The sequence below is a fragment of the Pristiophorus japonicus genome, chromosome 15 (assembly GCF_044704955.1).
Source record: "Pristiophorus japonicus isolate sPriJap1 chromosome 15, sPriJap1.hap1, whole genome shotgun sequence".
Taxonomy (NCBI): Eukaryota; Metazoa; Chordata; class Chondrichthyes; family Pristiophoridae; genus Pristiophorus; species Pristiophorus japonicus.
The window spans coordinates 180,577,561-180,598,483 of NC_091991.1; the positions used below are offsets into that span (position 1 = coordinate 180,577,561).

Consider the following 20,923-nt stretch of genomic DNA (forward strand, 5'->3'; position numbering starts at 1 on the left):
TTGCTTTCGTGCTCTATTTATAAAGCCAAGGAACCCGTATGCTTTTTTGTCCTGCCACCTTCAAAGATTTCTGAATATACACCCCCAGATTTCTACTTTTCTGCACCCCCTTGAAAATTGTACCATTCAGTTCATGATGTTTCTCATTCTTCCTCCCAAAAAGTATCACTTCACACTTCTCTTTGTTAAATGTAATCTGCCATGTGTCTGCCCATTTCGCCAGACTATGTCCTCCTGAAGTCTGTTATTATCCTCCTCATTATATATTACATTCCAAGTTTCATATCTGCAAACTTTGAAATGATGCCCTGTGTACACAAGTCCAGATCAAAAAGAGCAGTGGTCCTAATACTGACCGGCACTGTATATCTTCCCTCTAGTCTGAAAAGCAACTATTCACCACTACTCTCTGCTTTCTGTCCCTTAGCCAATTTTGTATCCATGCTGCCACTGTCCCTTTAATCCCAAGGGCTTTAATTTTGCTAACAAGTCTATTATGTGGCACTTTGTCAAATACCTTTTGAAAGTCCATATACACAACATCAGCTGCACTACCCTCATCAACCCTCTCCGTTACTTCAAAGAACTCGATCAAGTTAGTCAAGCACGATTTGCCTTTAACAAATCCGTGCTGACTTTCATTTATTAGCCCATACTTTCCAAATGCCAATTAATTTTGTTCCGGATTATTGTCTCTAAAAGTTCCCCATCACTGAAGTTAGGCTGACTGGCCTGTAGTTACCGGATTGATCCTTCGTCCCCTTTTTAAACAGGGGTGAAATCCTCCAGTCCTCTGGCCCCACCCCCATATCCAAGGAAGACCGGAAGATTGTGGACATCTCTGCAATTTCCACCCTTACTTCCCTCAGTAGCCGCACCGGGTGACTTTCCTACTTTGAGGACTGCCAATCTTTTAAATGCCTCCTCTTCATCGATTTTTTTCTTATCCAATATCGCTACTCCCTTCAGCTTTACTGCTACATTGGCAGCATCTGCTTCTTGAGTGAAGACAGATGCAAAATACTCATTTAGTACCTCAGCCATGCCCTCTGCCTCCACAAGAAGATCTCCTTTTTGGTCTGTAATAGGTCCCACCTTCCTTTGACTACGCTTTTACCAATTGTGTTTATGACAGACTTTTGGGTTCCCTTTTATGTTAGCCACTAATCTATTCTCATACTCTCTCTTTTCTCCTCATTCCATTTTTTAGATCTCCTCCATACTTTCTATATTCAGCTGGTTCTCTACTGTATGATGAACCTTACAACTGTCATTAGCCTCCTTTTTGTGATTCATTTTAACTGTTATCTTTAGTCATTCAGCTCGCGTTTTGGATGCCCTTCTTTCCCCCTCATGAGAATGTGTCTACTCTGTACCAGAACCATCTGCTCTTTGCAGGCCTCCCATTGTTTAATTACTGTTTGCCTACCAATTTTTAATTTCAATCCACCTGGGCTAGATCCCTTTTCAACTCACCTCCATTATACACCTAGTAGCGTAATAGCTTCCGACCCAACCTGATTTGAGACACCAGGAGCAACACCAGGGATAAAGGCAGCAGCGCCCCAGGACACAGTGTGGCGCCAACCCAACCCGGTTGGGTACACCAGGAGTTAGCCACTGGAGGAAGCACGAGCCGCCCCGAGAGGGTGACAAAATCCAACATCACCGGAATCCAGGTAGCTGATGTGTGGTGTATCTTGGAGCGAGGTCCGGAGGTCGGGACCGGCGAGGTCCGGCCCCAGGACTGGTGCAGCATGGACCAGCAGTGGGGTCGGGGCCCAGGGACAACAGCGAGGTCGTGAGGCCTACACTGCGTCCTATGAATCCCAGGGAGAGAGAACCTGTGGGAAGGAGGAAGGAGGACAGTAGGAGTATGTTTGTGGATATGTACTGGGCCCATGCAGTGGAGCCGAGTCTCCAGTCGTCTTGGATCCCCATGCCACTGGACCAAGACCTAGCTTTGTCAAACCCGTATGGTAGCTGTTGTGTAACGGCCACCCCACGTTATAAGAATTCACGCACGGGCATCTTCCACCTTCAAAATGAAGATCGGGATCTGGAATGTCAGGACCCTCATGGACAACCAACAGCAACAGACCAGTACTGCTATCATTGCCCGGGAACTTAGACATTTCGACGTAGGCATCGCTACCCTAAGCGAGACCAGGCGGACAGGGGAAGGCCAGCTCAAGGTATAAGGTGATGGTTACATCTTCTTCTGGAAAGGTAAATCAGAAGAACGACGCCACCTCCATGGGGTAGGCTTTGCCATAAAAAATAAGTCTAGAGATGAGTCCATGACAGCTGGTAATTATTTCACCATTCACACCCTCTCGACACTCATCTTTTGTTTCCTAACTCGTGCTATTACCAACTCAATTTGGCCCATCATCCCCTTTGTCTCTCAAATCTCTTCCGCCTTCCACCCTATCACAGATCTTCCCTTTTGTTCTTTCCATCCCCATTTCCCCCTTTCAGGGCCCCAGCACTTCCTTACGAATTTGTTAAGTTTCAAACTTTTCCCAGTTCTGACGAAGGGTCATCGACGTGAAACATTAAGTTGGTTTCTCTCTCCACAGATGCTGCCTGACCCGCTGAGATTTCCAACATTTTCTGGGTCTATTCTGCATGTTTACCAGCCACCGCATAAATTAAATCTGAACTGTCTTCATCTTCCCTCTTATAAACTTGATCCCATATCCTCTCGTTCGAGAGTTTGTGACAACCTCAAACATATTATTACTGTTCAAATGATCGATTCCCTTAAGAATCTTGAGTAATATGTCCCCTAAGCCTTCTCTTCTTTAGAGTAAACAAACCAAGCTCTTCAACTGTTCCTCAGAGCTCAGATGTCTTAAATTGGTTTGGTTGCCTTTTCTGCCTCCAGTGCCTGGGATGTACTATGGCAACCAGAATTGTACATGGTACCCCAGGTGTGGCCATACCAGTGGCCTCATCACTACCTCTTGGGGTCTGTGTGCCTCTGTCTCTCGATGGCTAGACAGCCCAAGAACTGATTATTTTTTTCTTATTGCTGTTGTACACTGTGATATTGGTTTCACTTTGCTATCTTGCAACTCCCGGCACTCCCGATCCCTCTCCTGTTTGTGTCCTGTAGCCTAGAGCCATTCAGTTCCAGTTTATTTCCCACCTCTCAACTTATTACCTTGCATGGTTCCGCATTAAACGCCGATGCCACTCAGCAGTGCACTGTCCCAACCTATCGATACCCATTTGTGTTTGGTGCCGTAATTACTTCACATCGCTTCATATAAAATCTATTGGACAGAATACCAGTCAAAACTGAAAGCTATGCAAGTAATTTGTATTCCTCCTCACAGTTCAAATGTATTTTTTGGATTACCATATGTCAGTAGCTGGAACATATAGATATTTAGCCTAGAGTTACTCACCAGCTTTTTGTCAGCCTGTGGGTTGGTGCGTGTTAGGAGTTGGCGAGATGGGAAAAACCGAGTTCTCACTCGGCAGATGTGTCTGACAATTTGGGGTTGATTGAAAATTCGCCCGGTGGGAAACCATGGGTGGGAAAGTAAGGAGCATTGTCCCTCCAACAAATGGAACCACCTCATTGACCACAAGTTGCATTTTATTAATGTTTCAGGAGTAATTAAAAAGAAGGAACAACTTCGGGGGAACCAGATGAATGCCTTCCTCTACAATAATCAGAACAGCAGACCTGAACAACATGTGCCATGATTTAAACCCCGGGAATTCTTTCTAAGTAGTTCTTTGCATTCAGGTCTTGCACCTTGTAAGGTGGGGTGCAAACATTCAATTGTTCAGCAGAATAATTACGTTTTACAGGCTGTCCATTTGCATTGATTGTTATTTCAAATGGATGGTTGAATTGACAATATAGGAACTATGCCTGACCTTCCAAAGAGCCTATGATGGATTGAAAAGAAACTTACATTTATATAGCGCCTTTCATGACCACCGGATGTCTCAAAGCGCTTTACAGCCAATGAAGTACTTTTGAAGTGTAGTCACTGTTGTAATGTGGGAAATGCGGCAGTCAATTTGCACCCAGCAAGCTCCCACAAACAGCAATGTGATAATAACCAGATAATCTATTTTAGTGATATTGAATGAGGGAAAAATATTGTTCCCAAGACTCCCCTGTTCTTCTTCAGTATCATGGGATCATTTACATCTCATCCGAAAGATGGCATCTCCGACAGTGCAACACTCCCTCAGCACTGCACTGGAGTGTCAGCATAGGTTTATGTGCTTAAGTCCCCACAACTTTCTGACTCACAGGTGAGTGTGCTACCCACTGAGCCACAGCTGACACCGGGGGAGGAAAGGCTATTGGGACGTCGATCCACGCCCCTCGTCTTCAATTGTCAATGTAGATTCCAAGGAAGATCTTGGCAACCGGCTTTAATCCTCAAAATGATATTGATATATAAACCTCAGTCGATCTCCTGTGCATGCTGGGAGTCAAGACTAAGTATCATGTTCAGGTGAAGTGGGGCGAGAGGATGGGGATAATGGTGCCAGGGCGCAGAAATATAAATCGGTCTCCATTTTAAAGTAATACAATTGGTTCTTATTTTGAAAAAGTACTTTGTCTTTATTATTTATAGTTAAATAGAAAAACTTGGAGCAATTTGGGAAGCAGAGCAGGTTGGAGTATAGGAGATTTCCTGCACTATTGACTGGTGAGCTGGAAGACGCAAAACTGAGATGTTACAGCACCACCACTGGCAGGAAAATGTATTGCCACATGACACGTTTACATGGGAGTTTCCATTATAAATGTGGATGCAGGAGTGTGTAATGAAAAAAAAACTGACACAAAAGTGTGATAAAAAATATAACAGGAAGTACGTTTTGGGGATAGAAAGCACACACAAGGTTAATATCCTAGCAGCTCAGACAAGATTCTCGGCATTCTGAAAGTGATTTTCCCCTCACTCTCAATTTCAGTCACATGCTGAAATCTGAAATAAAAGTCAATCCTCCTTCTGCAACATAAATGCAGAAGTAGTCCTTTGTAATTATGTAAAGCTACCATCATAGCTGACCTCAATCCAATCCTCGCCCAAGATCCACACAGGTGCATTTTCGTTTTAGCTAGGGTCACTGGACTAGGATCAGAAACAGGAATCATCAGATATTTTTCCTTTCCCTAGATGGGAGGAACTCCGACCATTTATAGCATCCCCTATGGCTGAGATTAACAGTCAAACCTGGGTCCACCCAGATCTGTCTACCCGAGTTCCACAATGAGCATGACGTTAACCAACTGAGCCTTGGGGCTCAAACCCAACGAAACATGCAGAATTGCTATTACTTTTAAGAACGATACACATCAAAATATGGTCATATTTTAAAACAAAAATGAATGATAATCACTCACATTTGTGGTATTTGGTACGTCTGGTCACTGCACACACTTAGAGGCACTTGCACCTGTTACCTGGCACATTTGGAGGGACCAGCAACACCTTACAAAATGTATTTGTTAGTTAGAATAGTAGAGCACAGAAGGAGGCCATTTGGTCCATCGAATCTACGCTGGCTTCTTCGAAGAGCAATTGAGTTAGTAACACTCCTTGGCTCTTTCCCCATATCCCTACAATTTTTTTCACCTTCAAGTACTTAATCCAATTCAGTTTTGAAACCTTCTATTCAATCTGTTTCCATCACCGAGGCAGTATTCCGAGCATTGACCACTAGAAATATAACCTGAGCAGTCAGAGCGACAATTATAAATTACTTAGATCATTCAATTTTCATCCATTTAACTGATATGATAAACAGTTCTACAGTAAAATTGTTTAAAAATGAAACTCCTTCCAGTCACTCCCACGGTACAGAATCACAATGGAACAAACCCGCCCCAATCACTCCCATTGTACAGAACTCCAATGGGCCAAATCCCTTTCCATTTATTCCAATTTTATTCCTATTTCTACATGGTCCTGCTAGTGGTGGACCTGCAGAGAGAGGATGATCAGCCGATGCAAATAGACTCAGCCAGGAACATCAGGAGTATTGGTCATTCAGCAGACGTTGCGACTATTATTTGCCCAACAAGGTGCCCCGCCTAAGAAAAAGCAGCAACACATTTTCCATCTCCCTCATCCAAGGGAATGAACAAATGAAACAATTTTTTAGAATGCAAAGATGGCTGCAGAGATACAGTCCGCAAGAGATGATGCTACTTAGTTTTAAAGGAAGGAAACGTCAACAGTATGAGACGTGAATTGGCTAGGATAGACTGGAGAATGATACTCAAAGGGTTGACGGTGGATAGGCAATGGCAGACATTTAAATATCACATGGATGAACTACAACAATTGTACATCCCTGTGTGGCGTAAGAAAAAAAAAAGGCAAGGTGGATCAACCGTGGCTAACAAGGGAAATTAAGGATAGTGTTAAATCCAAGGAAGAGGCATATAAATTGGCTAGAAAAAGCAGCAAACATGAGGACTGGGAGAAATTTAGAATTCAGCAGAGGAGGACTAAGTTTTTAATAAGGAGGGGGAAAATAGAGTACAAGAGTAAGCTTGCAGGAAACATAAAAACTGACTGCAAAAGCTTCGAGAGATATGTGAAGAGAAAAAGATTAGTGTAGACTAATGTAGGTCCCTTGCAGTCAGAATCAGGGGAATTCATAATGGGGAACAAGGAAATGGTAGACCAATTGAACAAATACTTTTGTTCTGTCTTCACTAAGGAAGACACGAATAACCTCCCGAAAATACTAGGGGACCGAGGGTCTAGTGAGAAGGGGGAACTGAGGGAAATCCTCATCAGTCAGGAAATGGTGTTAGGGAAATTGAAGGGACTGAAGGCCGATAAATCCCCAGGGCCTGATTGTATGCACCCCAGAGTACTTAAGGAAGTGGCCCTAGAAAGAGTAGATGCATTGGTGATCATTTTCCAACATTCCATGGACTCTGGTTCAGTTCCTATGGATTGGAGCGTAGCTAATATAACCCCACTTTTTAAAAAAGGAAGGAGGGGGAAAACAGGGAATTATAGACCGGTTAGCCTGACATCGGTGGTGGGGAAAATGATGGAATCAATTATTAAAGATGTAATAGCAGCAGATTTGGAAAGCAGTGACAGGATCGGTCCAAGTCAGCATGGATTTATGAAAAGGGAAATTATGCTTGACAAATCTTCGAGTTTTTTGAGGATGTAACTAGTAGAGTGGATAAGGGAGAATGGGGGCAGAAGCAAAAGATAGAAAGAAGAAAAGCAAAAGTGGAGGGCAGAGAAACCCAAGGGAAAAATCAGAAAGGCCCACATGACAGCAAAATTCTAAAGGGCCAAAGTGTTTAAAAAAGACAAGCCTGAAGGCTCTGTGCCTCAATGCGAGGAGTATTCATAATAAAGTGGATGAATTAACTGCACAGGCAGCAACTAATGAGTATGATATAATTGACATCACGGAGACATGGCTCCAGGGTGACCAAGGCTGGAAACTCAACATCCAGAGGTATTCAGCATTCAGGAAGGATAGACAGAAAGGAAAAGGAGGTGGGGTAGCGTTGCTGGTTAAAGAGGAAATTAACGCAATAGTAAGGAAGGACATTAGCTTGGAATATGTGGAATCTGTATGGATGGAGCTGCGGAACACCAAAGGGCAGAAAACGTTAGTGGGAGTTGTGTACAGACCACCAAACAGTAGTAGTGAGGTTGGGCACAGCATCAAACAAGAAATTAGGGATGTGTGCAATAAGGGTACAGCAGTCATCATGGGCGACTTTAATCTACATATTGATTGGGCTAACCAAACTGGTAGCAATACAGTGGAGGAGGATTTCCTGGAGTGTATTAGGAATGGTTTTCTAGACCAATATGTCGAGGAACCAACTAGAGGGCTGGCCATCCTAGGCTGGGTGATGAGTAATGAGAAAGGACTAATTAGCAATCTTGTTGTGCGTGACCCCTTGGGGAAGAGTGACCATAACATGTTAGAATTCTTTATTAAGATGGAAGTGACACAGTTAATTCAGAGACTAGAGTCCTGAACTTAAGGAAAGGTAACTTCGATGGTATGAAACGTGATTGGCTAGAATAGACTGGCAAATGATACTTAAAGGGTTGACGGTGATGGTAAACATTTAAAGATCACATGAGTGAACTTCAACAATTGTACATCCCTGTCTGGAATAAAAATAAAACGGGGAAGGTAGCTCAACCGTGGCTAACAAGGGAAATTAAGGATAGTGTTAAATCCAAGGAAGAGGCATATAAATTGGCCAGAAAAAGCAGCAAACCTGAGGACTGGGAGAAATTTAGAATTCAGCAGAGGAGGACAAAGGGTTTAATTAGGAGGGGGAAAATAGAGTACGAGAGGAAGCTTGCTGTGAACATAAAAACTGACTGCAAAAGTTTCTATAGATATGTGAAGAGAAAAAGATTAGTGACGACAAACGTAGGTCCCTTGCAGTTAGATTCAGGTGAATTTATAATGGAGAACAAAGAAATGGCAGACCAGTCGAACAAATACTTTGGTTCTGTCTTCACGGAGGAAGACACAAATAACCTTCCGGAAATACTAGGGGACTGAGGGTCGAGTGAGAAGGAGGAACTGAAGGAAATCCTTATTAGGCAGGAAATTGTGTTAGGGAAATTGATGGGATTGAAGGCCAATAAATCCCTGGGGCCCGATAGTCTGCATCCCAGAGTAATTAAGAAAGTGGCCCTAGAAATAGTGGATGCATTGGTGATCATTTTCCAAACGTCTATTGACTCTGGATCAGTTCCTATGGACTGAAGGGTAGTTAATGTAACACCACTTTTTAAAAAAGGAGGGAGAGAGAAAACGGGTAATTATTGCCTGACATCAGTAGTGGGGAAAATGTTGGAATCAATTATTAAAGATGAAATAGCAGCGCATTTGGAAAGCAGTGACAGGATCCGTCCAAGTCAGCATGGATTTATGAAAGGAAAATCACGCTTGACGAATCTTCTGGAATTTTTTGAGGATGTAACTAATAGAGTGGACAAGGGAGAACCAGTGGATGTGGTGTATTTGGACTTTCAAAAGGCTTTTGACAAGGTCCCACACAAGAGATTGGTTGCAAAATTAAAGCACATGGTATTGGGGGTAATGTACTGACGTGGATAGAGAACTGGTTGGCAGACAAGAAGCAGAGAGTCGGGATAAATGCGTCCTTTTCAGAATAGCAGGCAGTGACTAGTGGGGTGCTGCAGGACTCAGTGCTGGGACCGCAGCTATTTAAAATATACATTAATGATTTAGATGAAGGAATTGAGTGTAATATCTCCAAGTTTGCAGATGACACGAAGCTGGGTGGCGGTGTGAGCTGTGATGAGGACGCTAAAAGGCTGCAGGGTGACTTGGACAGGTTAGATGAGTGGGCAAATGTGTGGCGGATGCAGTATAATGTGGATAAATGTGAGGTTATCCACTTTGGGGGCAAAAACACAAAGGCAAAATATTATCTGAATGGCGGCAGGTTAGTAAAAGGGGAGGTGCAATGAGACCTGGGTGTCATGGTACATCAGTCATTGAAAGTTGGCATGCAGGTACAGCAGGTGTTAAAAAAGGCAAATGGTATGTTGGCCTTCATAGCTAGGTGATTTGAGTATAGGAGCAGAGAGGTCTTACTGCAGTTGTACAGGGCCTTGGTGAGGCCTCACCTGGAATATTGTGTTCATGGAAACATAGAAAATTGGTGCAGGAGTAGGCCATTCGGCCCTTCGAGCCTGCACTGCCATTCAATGAGTTCATGGCTGAACATGCAACTTCAGTACCCCATTCCTGCTTTGTCGCCATACCCCTTGATCCCCCTAGTTGTAAGGACTACATTTAACTCCTTTTTGAATATATTTAGTGAATTGGCCTCAACAACTTTCTGTGGTAGAGAATTCCACAGGTTCACCACTCTCTGGGTGAAGAAGTTTCTCCTCATCTCGGTCCTAAATGGCTTATCCCTTATCCTTAAGACTGTGACCCCTGGTTCTGGACTTCCCCAACTTTAATAAAAATATAAGAATTAGGAACAGGAGTAGGCCATCTAGCCCCTCGAGCCTGCTCTGCCACCCAACAAGATCATGGCTGATCTGGCCGTGGACTCAGCTCTACTTACCTGCCCGCTCCCCATAACCCTTAATTCCCTTATTGGTTAAAAATCTATCTATCTGTGATTTGAATATATTCAATGAGCTAGCCTCAACTGCTTCCTTGGACAGAGAATTCCACAGATTCACAACCCTCTGGGAGAAGAAATTGCTTCTCAACTCGGTTTTAAATTGGCTACCCCGTATTTTGAGGCTGTGCCCCCTAGTTCTAGTCTCCCCGACCAGTGGAAACAACCTCTCTGCCTCTATCCTGTCTATCCCCTTCATTATTTTAAATGTTTCCATAAGATCACCCCTCATCCTTCTGAACTCCAACGAGTAAAGACCCAGTCTACTCAATCTATCATCATAAGGTAACCCCCTCATCTCCCGAATCAGCCTAGTGAATCGTCTCTGTACCCCTTCCAAAGCTAGTATATCCTTCCTTAAGTAAGGTGACCAAAACTGCACGCAGTACTCCAGGTGCGGCCTCACCAATACCCTGTACAGTTGCAGCAGGACCTCCCTGCTTTTGTACTCCATCCCTCTCGCAATGAAGGCCAACATTCCATTCGCCTTCCTGATTACCTGCTGCACCTGCAAACTAACTTTTTGGGCGGGGGTCCCCGATGAAGGGCACTCTACGCAGGGGTCCTCCCACTATTCATCGGGGACTTGGCCTGGAGGGTGGTGCACGGAGCAGTGCCGTGCAATAAATTTTTAAGCCGGTTCACGGACTCCCAGGCCGCCTGCAATTTCTGCGGTCTGGAGGAGTCCGTGTTCCATGTTTTTATTGAATGCACGAGGTTGCAGCCCCTGTTCCATTATATGAAGGGGCTGCTCCTGAAATTCTGGCTGCACTTCAGTCCCACTCTCCTGATCTTTGGGCACCCTGTGCGGAGGGGAGCGGGTAGGTCCGAAGGCCTCCTCGTAGGACTGCTCCTGGGCACGGCCAAGGGTGCCATCAGCCGGTCCAGGCAGCGGGCGGTCGAGGGGGTCGTTCAACCTGACTGCCTGCCTCTCTTCCGCTCTTACATCCGGTCCAGGGTGTCCTTGGAGATGGAGCACGCGGTGTCCACCGGTACGCTCGCGGCCTTCCGCGAGAGGTGGGCACCGGAGGGACTGGAGTGCAACATCACTCCCGGCAACCAAATTTTAATTTGATTTTACGTTTTAAAGTTTAATTTGATTCAATTGCCGGTGCTTTTAGTGTCCCCCTTCCCTTTTATAGGGGGCACTGGGGAAAAATTGTGATTTTAGTGCCCAAAAAAAAAACCAAAAAAAGAACAACACAAAAGAAAAACCAAAAAAAGAGAGAAAAAAAAAAAAGGGGCCTTGTAAATGTCTGGTGTGTCACCCAGGTCGGGTGGCACGGTTTAATGTTTTTTGTTTTGCAGATAAACTCCAAAAAGAGTTTCATGCACAAGGTCCCTCTGCACCACAGCATGTTGTAATTTCTCCCCATTCAAATAATATTCCCTTTTACTGTTTTTTTTTTCCAAGGTGGATGACCTCACATTTTCCGACATTGTATTCCATCTGCCAAACCTTAGCCCATTCGCTTAACCTATCTAAATCTCTTTGCAGCCTGTGTCCTCTACACAACCCACTTTCCCACTAATCTTTGTGTCATCTGCAAATTTTGTTACACTACACTCTGTCCCCTCTTCCAGGTCATCTATGTATATTGTAAACAGTTGTGGTCCCAGCACCGATCCCTGTGGCACACCACTAACCACCGATTTCCAACCCAAAAAGTACCCATTTATCCCGACTCTCTGCTTTCTGTTAGCCAGCCAATTCTCGATCCATGCTAATACATTTCCTCTGACTCCGCGTACCTTTATCTTCTGCAGTAACCTTTTGTGTGGTACCTTATCGAATGCCTTTTGGAAATCTAAATACACCACATCCATCGGTACACCTCTATCCACCATGCTCGTTATATCCTCAAAGAATTCAAGTAAATTAGTTAAACATGATTTCCCCTTCATGAATCCATGTTGTGTCTGCTTGATTGCACTATTCCTATCTAGATGTCCCGTTATTTCTTCCTTAATGATAGTTTCAAGCATTTTCCCCACTACAGATGTTAAACTAACCTATAGTTACTTGCCTTTTGTCTGCCCCTTTTTTTTTTTAAAAAACAGAGGCATTACATTAGCTGCTTTCCAATCCGATGGCACCTCCCCAGAGTCCAGAGAATTTTGGTAGATTATAACGAATGCATCTGCTATAACTTCCGCCATCTCTTTTAATACCCTGGGATGCATTTCATCAGGACCAGGGGACTTGTCTACCTTGAGTCCTATTAGCCTGTCCAGCACTACCCCCCTAGTGAGTGTGTTTGTCTCAAGGTCCTCCCTTCCCACATTCCCGTGACCAACAATTTTTGGCATGCTCCTCACAGCTCACACCGCCACCCAGCTTAGGATCATGTGCAAACTTGGAGATATTATACTCAATTCCTTCATCCAAATCATTAATGTATATTGTAAATAGCTGGGGTCCCAGCACTGAGCTCTGCGGCACCCCACTAGTCACTGCCTGCCATTCTGAAAAGGACGCATTTATCCTGACTCTCTGCTTCCTGTGCCAACCAGTTCTCTATCCACGTCAGTACATTACCCCCAATACCATGTGCTTTAATTTTGCACACCAATCTCGTGTGTGGGACCTTGTCAAAAGCCTTTTGAAAGTCCAAATACACCACATCCACTGGTTCTCCCTTGTCCACTCTACTAGTTACATCCTCAAAAAATTCCAGAAGATTTGTCAAGCATCATTTCCCTTTCATAAATCCATGTTGACTTGGACCGATCCCGTCACTGCTTTCCAAATGCGCTGCTATTTCATCTTTAATAATTGATTCCAACATTTTCCCCACTATTGATGTCAGGCTAACCGGTCTATAATTACCCGTTTTCTCTCTCCCTCCTTTTTTTAAAAAAGTGGTGTGCCAAACGAGGTCAAGATTTAACACTTGACTACTTAGCGGAAAGAACACTAGGTTAATGAGAGTAGAAAATAAAGACATAAAATACATAGAATTCAACTAGAGAACGCAGCTTCTGATTGAAAAACTATTCACAAATGAGTAGTTTAAGAACAATGTAGTCCTACACCGCCTTCAGTGTGCCAGCGCAGCCTTCGGACGCCTGAGGGAGAAAGTGTTTGAAGACCAGGACCTCAAACCCGGCACCAAGCTCATGGTCTACACAGCAGTAGTGATACCCGCTCTCCTATATGCTTCAGAGACATGGACTCTGTACAGCACCGACACCTGGGAATCCCTGACCCAAGACCGCTCAAAGTGGAGGAGAAGCATACAGGAAGGCGGCGAACATCTCCAGTCTCTTCACTGGGACCAAGTGGAGGCCAAGCGCAAACAGCGAAAGGAGCGCACGACAAATCCACCCACCCGTCCCTTCAACCACCGTCTGCCTCACCTGTGACAGAGAATGTAGATCCTGCATCGTACTCATCAGTCACCTGAGAACTCATTTTTAGTGTGGAAGCAAGTCATCCTCGACTCCGAAGGACTGCCTAGGAAGAAGATGTACAGCTGGCACTTCAAAGCACTGGAGAAGTACCACCAACATTGCCTCCGCAAGATCCTGCAACTCCATTGGCAGGATAGGCGCACCAACGTCAGTGTTCTCACTCAGGCCAACATCCCCAGCATCGAAGCTTTGACCACGCTTGATCAGCTCCGGTGGACAGGCCACATCATTCACATGCCCGATACGAGACTCCCAAAACAAGCGCAGACACGGCAAGCAAGCCCCAGGTGGGCAGAGGAAACGCTTCAAGGACACTCTTAAAGCCTCCTTGAAAAAGTGCAACATCTCCACCGACACCTGGGAATCCCTGGCCCAAGACTGCTCAAAGTGGAGAAGCAGCATCCGGGAAGGTACTGAACACCGAGTCTCTTCTCCCGGAGCACATGGAATCCAAGCTCAAACAGCGGAAGGAGCGTGCGACAACCCAAACCCCCCACCCACCCGTCCCTCCAACCACCATCTGCCCCACCTGTGACAGAGACTGTAGGTCCTGCATCGGACTCATCAGTCACCCGAGAATTCATTTGTAGTGTGGAAGCAAGTCATCCTCGACACCGAGGGACAGCCTAAGAAGAGGAGTCCAGCTTTTAATGCAGCTAAAATAATATAAATGAAATCAAGCTAGACTTAAACATTACAGAATGTTTAAAGGTGCAGTTATACACTTCAGGTTTAGAAAAGGTGTAAAGTGATTCCAGCTTCGCACTAATGCCGAACTGGTAATGGAATTCAAGCAATTGACTCGAGAGTGAAGCAGATGAGATGACTTGGAGGTGGTAGTCTTCCACCACTTTGGTTTGACACTGTAAATACAGTGTGGTGTCAGACTGACCTCCCTGTTTACTTTGCAAACCTATCCGACCTTGATCTAAATGTAGAGATCTTCCTACTCCTGTCTCGGAGCATTTAAATTTCTAACTTTTGGGAAACAACTCTGTACTTGCTGGGACAGAAATCTTTCTTAAAAAGGTCAGTTAAAGTTTGAGCTAAGTGACATGAGCATGGAGGTGCCTGGCTGGAACCGGAAATGCAGCTACTAGTCTGTCGTGTACACGCAGCCAAAAGAAAGCATCCAGCCCAAGGGACAGTGTGCATGGTAAAATCACACAATCGACATCTTGAATGATATATACGTCTTCATGTGTGTTGCTGAAGTTATGTTGTTTTCTGATTACTTTACTTATATCATTGTACACTTGTTCTCCCTTCGACATTGAAGATATCATAAAATTAAGAGATTACTGCAAGGGGTACAATAAATGTAGCAATGCCGACAAGCCAATAGCGCAAATCACAGGAAAGCAAAGTTCATTAAATGCCAAAATGGAACACTTTGATTGAGAGACTAACTGTTGTAAAAGATCTAGCTGTTCAATAACTTTTTTCTCTCCCTCCTTGTTCTGCACTCTCCCTCATAGACACGAGGACAGGATATGTTTCCGCTCGTGGATGTCTCCCCCTCTGGTTGGGTGGGGGGGGGGGCCGCACTCTAATGTGTCTCAATGATAAATCTGACATGAGGCCCACTGGGATGTTGTCGAAAGCAATGCTCTTTAGTAACTCATTGCTGAAAATGCATTACAACCATGAGGCTGTTTTCACTGATTAAACAGGTCAGCTTCACTTTCCTTTCCCCTGTCTTCATCAAGGTTTCACTGATTGGCTTAGAGCATTACATTGTGGAAGGAGCAAGCCAACTAATACCAAATAGAAACAGCCATCCACAACAGAATTGAAAATACATAACTGATTTTAAGTATTTCAAAGCTTCGATTATTATTTTTTTTAAATGTCAAGAATAGAAATCTTTATGCTTTGTGCAACAGTATGGAACTAACCAGAACCATAAGTTACAACACTCCTTACCTCAATTGTTCCTTGAAATGTCTTTGAGTTAATACTGGAATGATAGGCTATCTCTGGCTCCTGCTGGTAGTGGTGCCCTGGATACGTTTTGTTGGGTAAGATTGCAGAGTTGGGGCTGTGACCTATAGTTTCCAATGGATGCTGATCCAATACATCTGAAGATGTTCCTCTCCCATAATTCTGTGCAAGGGGAGAGTGAGATGTCTGAGTGAAGTCCAGGAACGGAGGGTTCTGCAGATGGAAGGGGTAACAGTTGTTTGGTAGTAGCTCTGGAGATGGGAAAGGATAAAGGCCACATAGGGGGTACTTTGGAGGGTCTTTAACTATCCTGTCATAGAGATGAGGGGGATTTTGTTGTCCTGGATTCTGGAGCTGGTTTTGGCAATACTGAAGTAGCCTGGATTGAGGTGGCATCTCTGCTAGCTCAGGACTCCGAGGTTGATTCCATGTTGATGGCTGTTCTGTGCTGAAGTAAAAGACACAAACAGCATTGTTTACCTTCAATAGGTTATATGCAAAAGTGAGAAGCAACTGTGCATAGAATATTACCTAACCTAAAGATTGATCTGAAAACTTGTATTGGTACATAAACAAACTTAAGATTACAAAATAGCCTATAAATCAGCATAGATCGGCTGGCCCCCAAAAAAATTGGAATAATTCTCCCCATTTTAGTATGTGCAATGTACATAATATTTGTGGATTATATGTCGCACCTGGAGTACTGCGTACAGTTTTGATCTCCTTATTTAAGGAGGGATATACTTGCACTGGAGGCAGTTCAGAGAAGGTTCACTCGGTTGATTCCTGAGATGAAGGGGTTGACTTATAAAGAAAGGTTGAGCGGTTGGGCCTGTACTCATTGGAGTTCAGAAGAATGAGGTGTGATCTTATTGAGACATATAATGAGGGGGCTCGACAAGGTAGATGCAGAGAGGATGTTTCCACTCATGGGGGAATCTAGAACTAGGGGGCATAGTTTTAGAATAAGGGGTCGCCCATTTAAAACTGAGATGAGAATAAATTTATTCTCTCAGAGGGTTGTATAACTGTGAAATTCTCTGCCCCAGAGAGCTTTGGAGGCTGGGTCACTGAATATACTTAAGGCGGAGATAGACAGATTTTTGAGTGATAACAGAGTAAAGGTGTTATAGAAACATAGAAAATAGGTGCAAGAGTAGGCCATTCGGCCCTTTGAGCCTGCACTGCCATTCAATAAGATCATGGCTGATCATTCACCTCAGTACCCCTTTCCTGCTTTCTCTCCATACCCCTTGATCCCTTTAGCCGTAAGGGCCATATCTAACTCCCTCTTGAATATATCCAATGAACTGGCATCAACAACTCTCTGCGGCAGGGAATTCCACAGGTTAACAACTCTCTGATTGAAGAAGTTTCTCCTCATCTCAGTCTTAAATGGCCTACCCCTTATCCTAAGACTGTGTCCCTTGGTTCTGGACTTCCCCAACATTGGGAACATTCTTCCTGCATCTAACCTGTCCCATCCCGTCAGAATCTTATACGTTTCTATGAGATCCCCTCTCATTCTTCTAAACTCCAGTGTATAAAGGCCCAGTTGATCCAGTCTCTCCTCATATGTCAGTCCAGCCATCCCTGGAATCAGTCTGGTGAACCTTCGCAGCACTCCCTCTATAGTAAAAACATCCTTTCTCAGATTAGGAGACCAAAACTGAACACAATATTCCAGGTGAGACCCCACCAAGGCCCTGTACAATTGCAGTAAGACCTCCCTGTTCCTCTACTCAAATCCCCTAGCTATGAAGGCCTACATGCCATTTGCCTTCTTCACCGCCTGCTGTACCTGCATGCCAACTTTCAATGACTGATGAACCATGACACCCAGGTCTTGTTGCACCTCCCCTTTTCCTAATCTGCCGCCATTCAGATAATATTCTGCCTTCGTGCTTTTGCCACCAAAGTGGATAACCTCACATTTATCCATATTATACTGCATCTGCCATGCATTTGCCCACTCACCTAACCTGTCCAAATCACCCTGCAGCCTCTTAGCGTCCTCCTCACAGCTCACACCGCCACCCAGTTTAGTGTCATCTGCAAACTTGGAGATATTACTCTCAATTCCTTCATCCAAATCATTAATATATATTGTAAAGAGCGGGGGTCCCAGCACCGATCCCTGCAGCACCCCACTAGTCACTGCCTCCCATTCCGAAAAGGACCCGTTTATCCCGACTCTCTGCTTCCTGTCTGCCAACCAATTCTCTATCCACGTCAGTACATTACCCCCAATACCATGTGCTTTGATTTTGCACACCAATCTCTTATGTGGGACCTTGTCAAAGGCCTTTTGAAAGTCCAAATACACCACATCCAGTGGTTCTCCCTTGTCCACTCTACGAGTTACATCCTCAAAAAATTCCAGAAGATTTGTCAAGCATGATTTCCCTTTCACAAATCCATGCTGACTTGGACCAATCCTGTCACTGCTCTGCAAATGCGCTGTTATTTCATCTTTAATAATTGATTCCAACATTTCCCCCACTACTGATGTCAGGCTAACCGGTCTATAATTACCTGTTTTCTCTCTTCCTCCTTTTTAAAAAAGTGGTGTTACATTAGCTACCCACCAGTCCATAGGAACCGCTCCAGAGTCGATAGACTGTTATATATGTATATTTGCATTTACTCTGTACAGCCATAGAGGGCTCATCCCCTGGAGTCCCAAGGGATCCCATAATCCCTTGGGAGCACAGGTATATAAAGAGGCTTCACAGGTTGGAGAGGCACTCTGGAGACCTGCAATAAAAGACTACGGTCACACTTTACTTTGAGCTCACAGTGTTCAGTCTGACTCCTTCTCCGTACACTACAAAATGGTTATGGGGAGCGGGCAAGGAAGTGAAGCCGAGTCGAAGATCAGATCAGCCATGATATTGAATGGTGGAGGAGGCTTGAGGGGCCAAATAGCCTACTCCTACTCCTATTTCTTATGCTTAACTAGGAAGTTTTCAAGATTATGAAAGCAATTGACAAAATTGACACAGGGAAAGCTGCAAAGGGCAAATATTGAGGAACAATTAGTAAGTGAGGAGAAAGAAGGGGATTTGGGCAGAAATCTTTCACCCAAAGGGTAATAAAATTATGGAATAACTTATCAGGGAACCTTACTAATGTGATCAATGCAAATAAATGTAGTGTCAATTCCATACATTTCTATGTATGGAATTGAGGGAGATGATTAGTAGTTGGAAATGGTCCGTCAAAAAGGGATGGACTTGTTGGGCCTAATGGAATTTTCCTATTCTTGAGAATCCTAATTTTGATATGACCATTCGAAACCCAATAGGTAAGATTGTCCCAGTTACCAGTGCACATTGGGAAAACTGCAAACCAGCCTCAACAACATTTGTAATACTGACAAATCCAATTAATTTTTTTTAAATCACAAAAACCAGAAATCATAAACTAGCTCCAGGATGGTTAGCAACCCTTCCTGTACTGTCCACAACTTAGTTTGCTGGAGAACAGGCTTGCTTCTCAGGTACAAGAACTTGGAGGGTGGGAGAGGCAATGGAGAGGGACTTGGGATGGGACAGACATCTGGGTTAAATGGGTGCATTTTCCTGAAGTCAGAAAATGAGTGAATACAAATAATTGTCCTGTACCTTCAAGTGTCATTGGGAAGTGTCAGAATCCTAGAAGTAAGGTACCCGAGTTGGGGATCATGCACAGCTTGGGAAGACCGACAGCAAGTAGAAATGTCAACAAAAAAAAAAATGGGAATATTGAAAGCTCTCACTTACCTCTTCTGTACAAATACTGGGATGTCTCCATGCAGTTCTCCTATATGACTGTAGGAAGGCTGCAGACTGAACTTGGAAGCATGTTCCTGAAGCAGGGCTTTGTGTGCGTTTGACGAGTGCAGAGCACTGCTACAGTCGAGCAGCTCGTGCACTGGATTCGAGTAGCTGTGTTCAGTCCACTGGCTGAGTCTGGAATGGAGCCGATTACTCTTCTGAACGTGAGCCTTCAACAAGGAATTTGCTGTGCCTGGGGGGGGCAGGGGGGGGGAAAGATGACATTTCATCTTGGTTGCCAAACGATTGCCACAAAGAAAAATTGGCTGATTAAGAAATACATTAGGTTAGAGAATTTCTGAATATTCAACAAATAAACCATACTTAGTGACGTGTGTGTGTTTGTGTATAAATATGTGGGGGAAGGAAGGAGAGGAGGAAAAGGGATGTGGGCCAGAGATGACCATTCCCAATACAAAAGCAAAAAAATTGTCGTGCTGGAAATCTGAAATAAAAACAGAAAATACTGGAAAATACTCAGCTAGTCAAACAGCATCTGTGGAGAGAGAAAGAGTTTAAGACTACAGGTCAATGAGAAATCGACTGATTAAGAAATACATTAGTTTAGAGAATGGGTGTGGGAGTGTGTGTAGTTATGTGGGGGAAGGAAGGAGGAGGAGGAAAAGGGATGAGGGCAGAGATGATGATTTCGAATACAAAACAAATTACTGCGGATGGTGGAAATTGGAAATACAAACAGAAAATACTCAGCCGGTTAAACAGCATCTGTGGAGAGAGAAAGAGAGTTAACGTTTCAGGTCGATGACCTTTCACCAGAACTGAAAAAAGTTAGAGCTGTAACGGTTTTAAGGAAGTACAGAGGCAGGGAAAGGGCGGAGGGAAGGAAAGAACAAAAGGGAAGGTCTGTGATAGGGTGGAAGACAGAAGTGATTAAATGACAAAAGGTGCAAGGCAAAAGGGGAGGGTCATCGGACATGTAAAGAAACAAAAGATGGGTCTAGGAGGAGCTGTAAATGGCAAAAGCAGAATCATTACCAACAGCTGCTGTCTGAAATTGTTGAACTCAATGTTGAGTCCGGAAGACTGTAAAGTGCCTAATCGAACAATGAGATGCTGTTCCTTCATTGGAACAGTGTAAGAGGCCGAGGACAGAGAGGTCAGAGTGGGAGTGGAGCGAAAAATTAAAGTGACAGGCGACCGGAAGCTCAGGGTCATGCTGGTGGACTGAACGGAGGTGTTCAGCAAAGCGATCACCCAATATGAGGAGACCGCATTGTGAGCAGCAAACACAGTACACTAAATTGAAAATATAAGTGAATCGCTGTTTTACCGGGAAGGGGTGTTCATGACCCTGGATGGTTGGAAGGGAGAAGGTAAAAGGGCAGGTGTTGCATCTCCTGCACTTCCATGGGAAGGTCCGTGGGAAGGGGAGGGGCTGTTGGGATGATTGAAGAGTGGACCAGGGTGTCAGAGGAAACGGTCCCTTCGAATTGCTGAAAATGGAGGGGAAGATGTAATTAGTGATGGTATCATGCTAGTGGAGAATGATCTGTTGAATGTGGAGGTTGGAAGGTGAGGACAATGGGAAACCTATGGTGGTTCTGTGAGGGAGCGGAAG

The 20,923-nt window shown here is 44.3% G+C and overlaps 1 protein-coding gene across 4 annotated transcripts in view; it reads right to left on the reverse strand.

Annotated features, from left to right (window-relative positions):
• The window catches only part of LOC139281294 (probable helicase with zinc finger domain), a 369,458-nt gene that overhangs the window by 41,452 nt on the left and 307,083 nt on the right, over positions 1 to 20,923 (reverse strand). For all 4 annotated transcript variants that reach the window (XM_070901422.1, XM_070901423.1, XM_070901420.1 and 1 more), the window contains 2 exons: positions 19,291 to 19,537; positions 15,506 to 15,971 (listed from right to left, as the gene is read on the reverse strand). In XM_070901422.1, the coding sequence (XP_070757523.1) occupies positions 15,506 to 15,971; positions 19,291 to 19,537 (713 nt within the window). The remainder of the gene's footprint in view (positions 1 to 15,505; positions 15,972 to 19,290; positions 19,538 to 20,923) is intronic.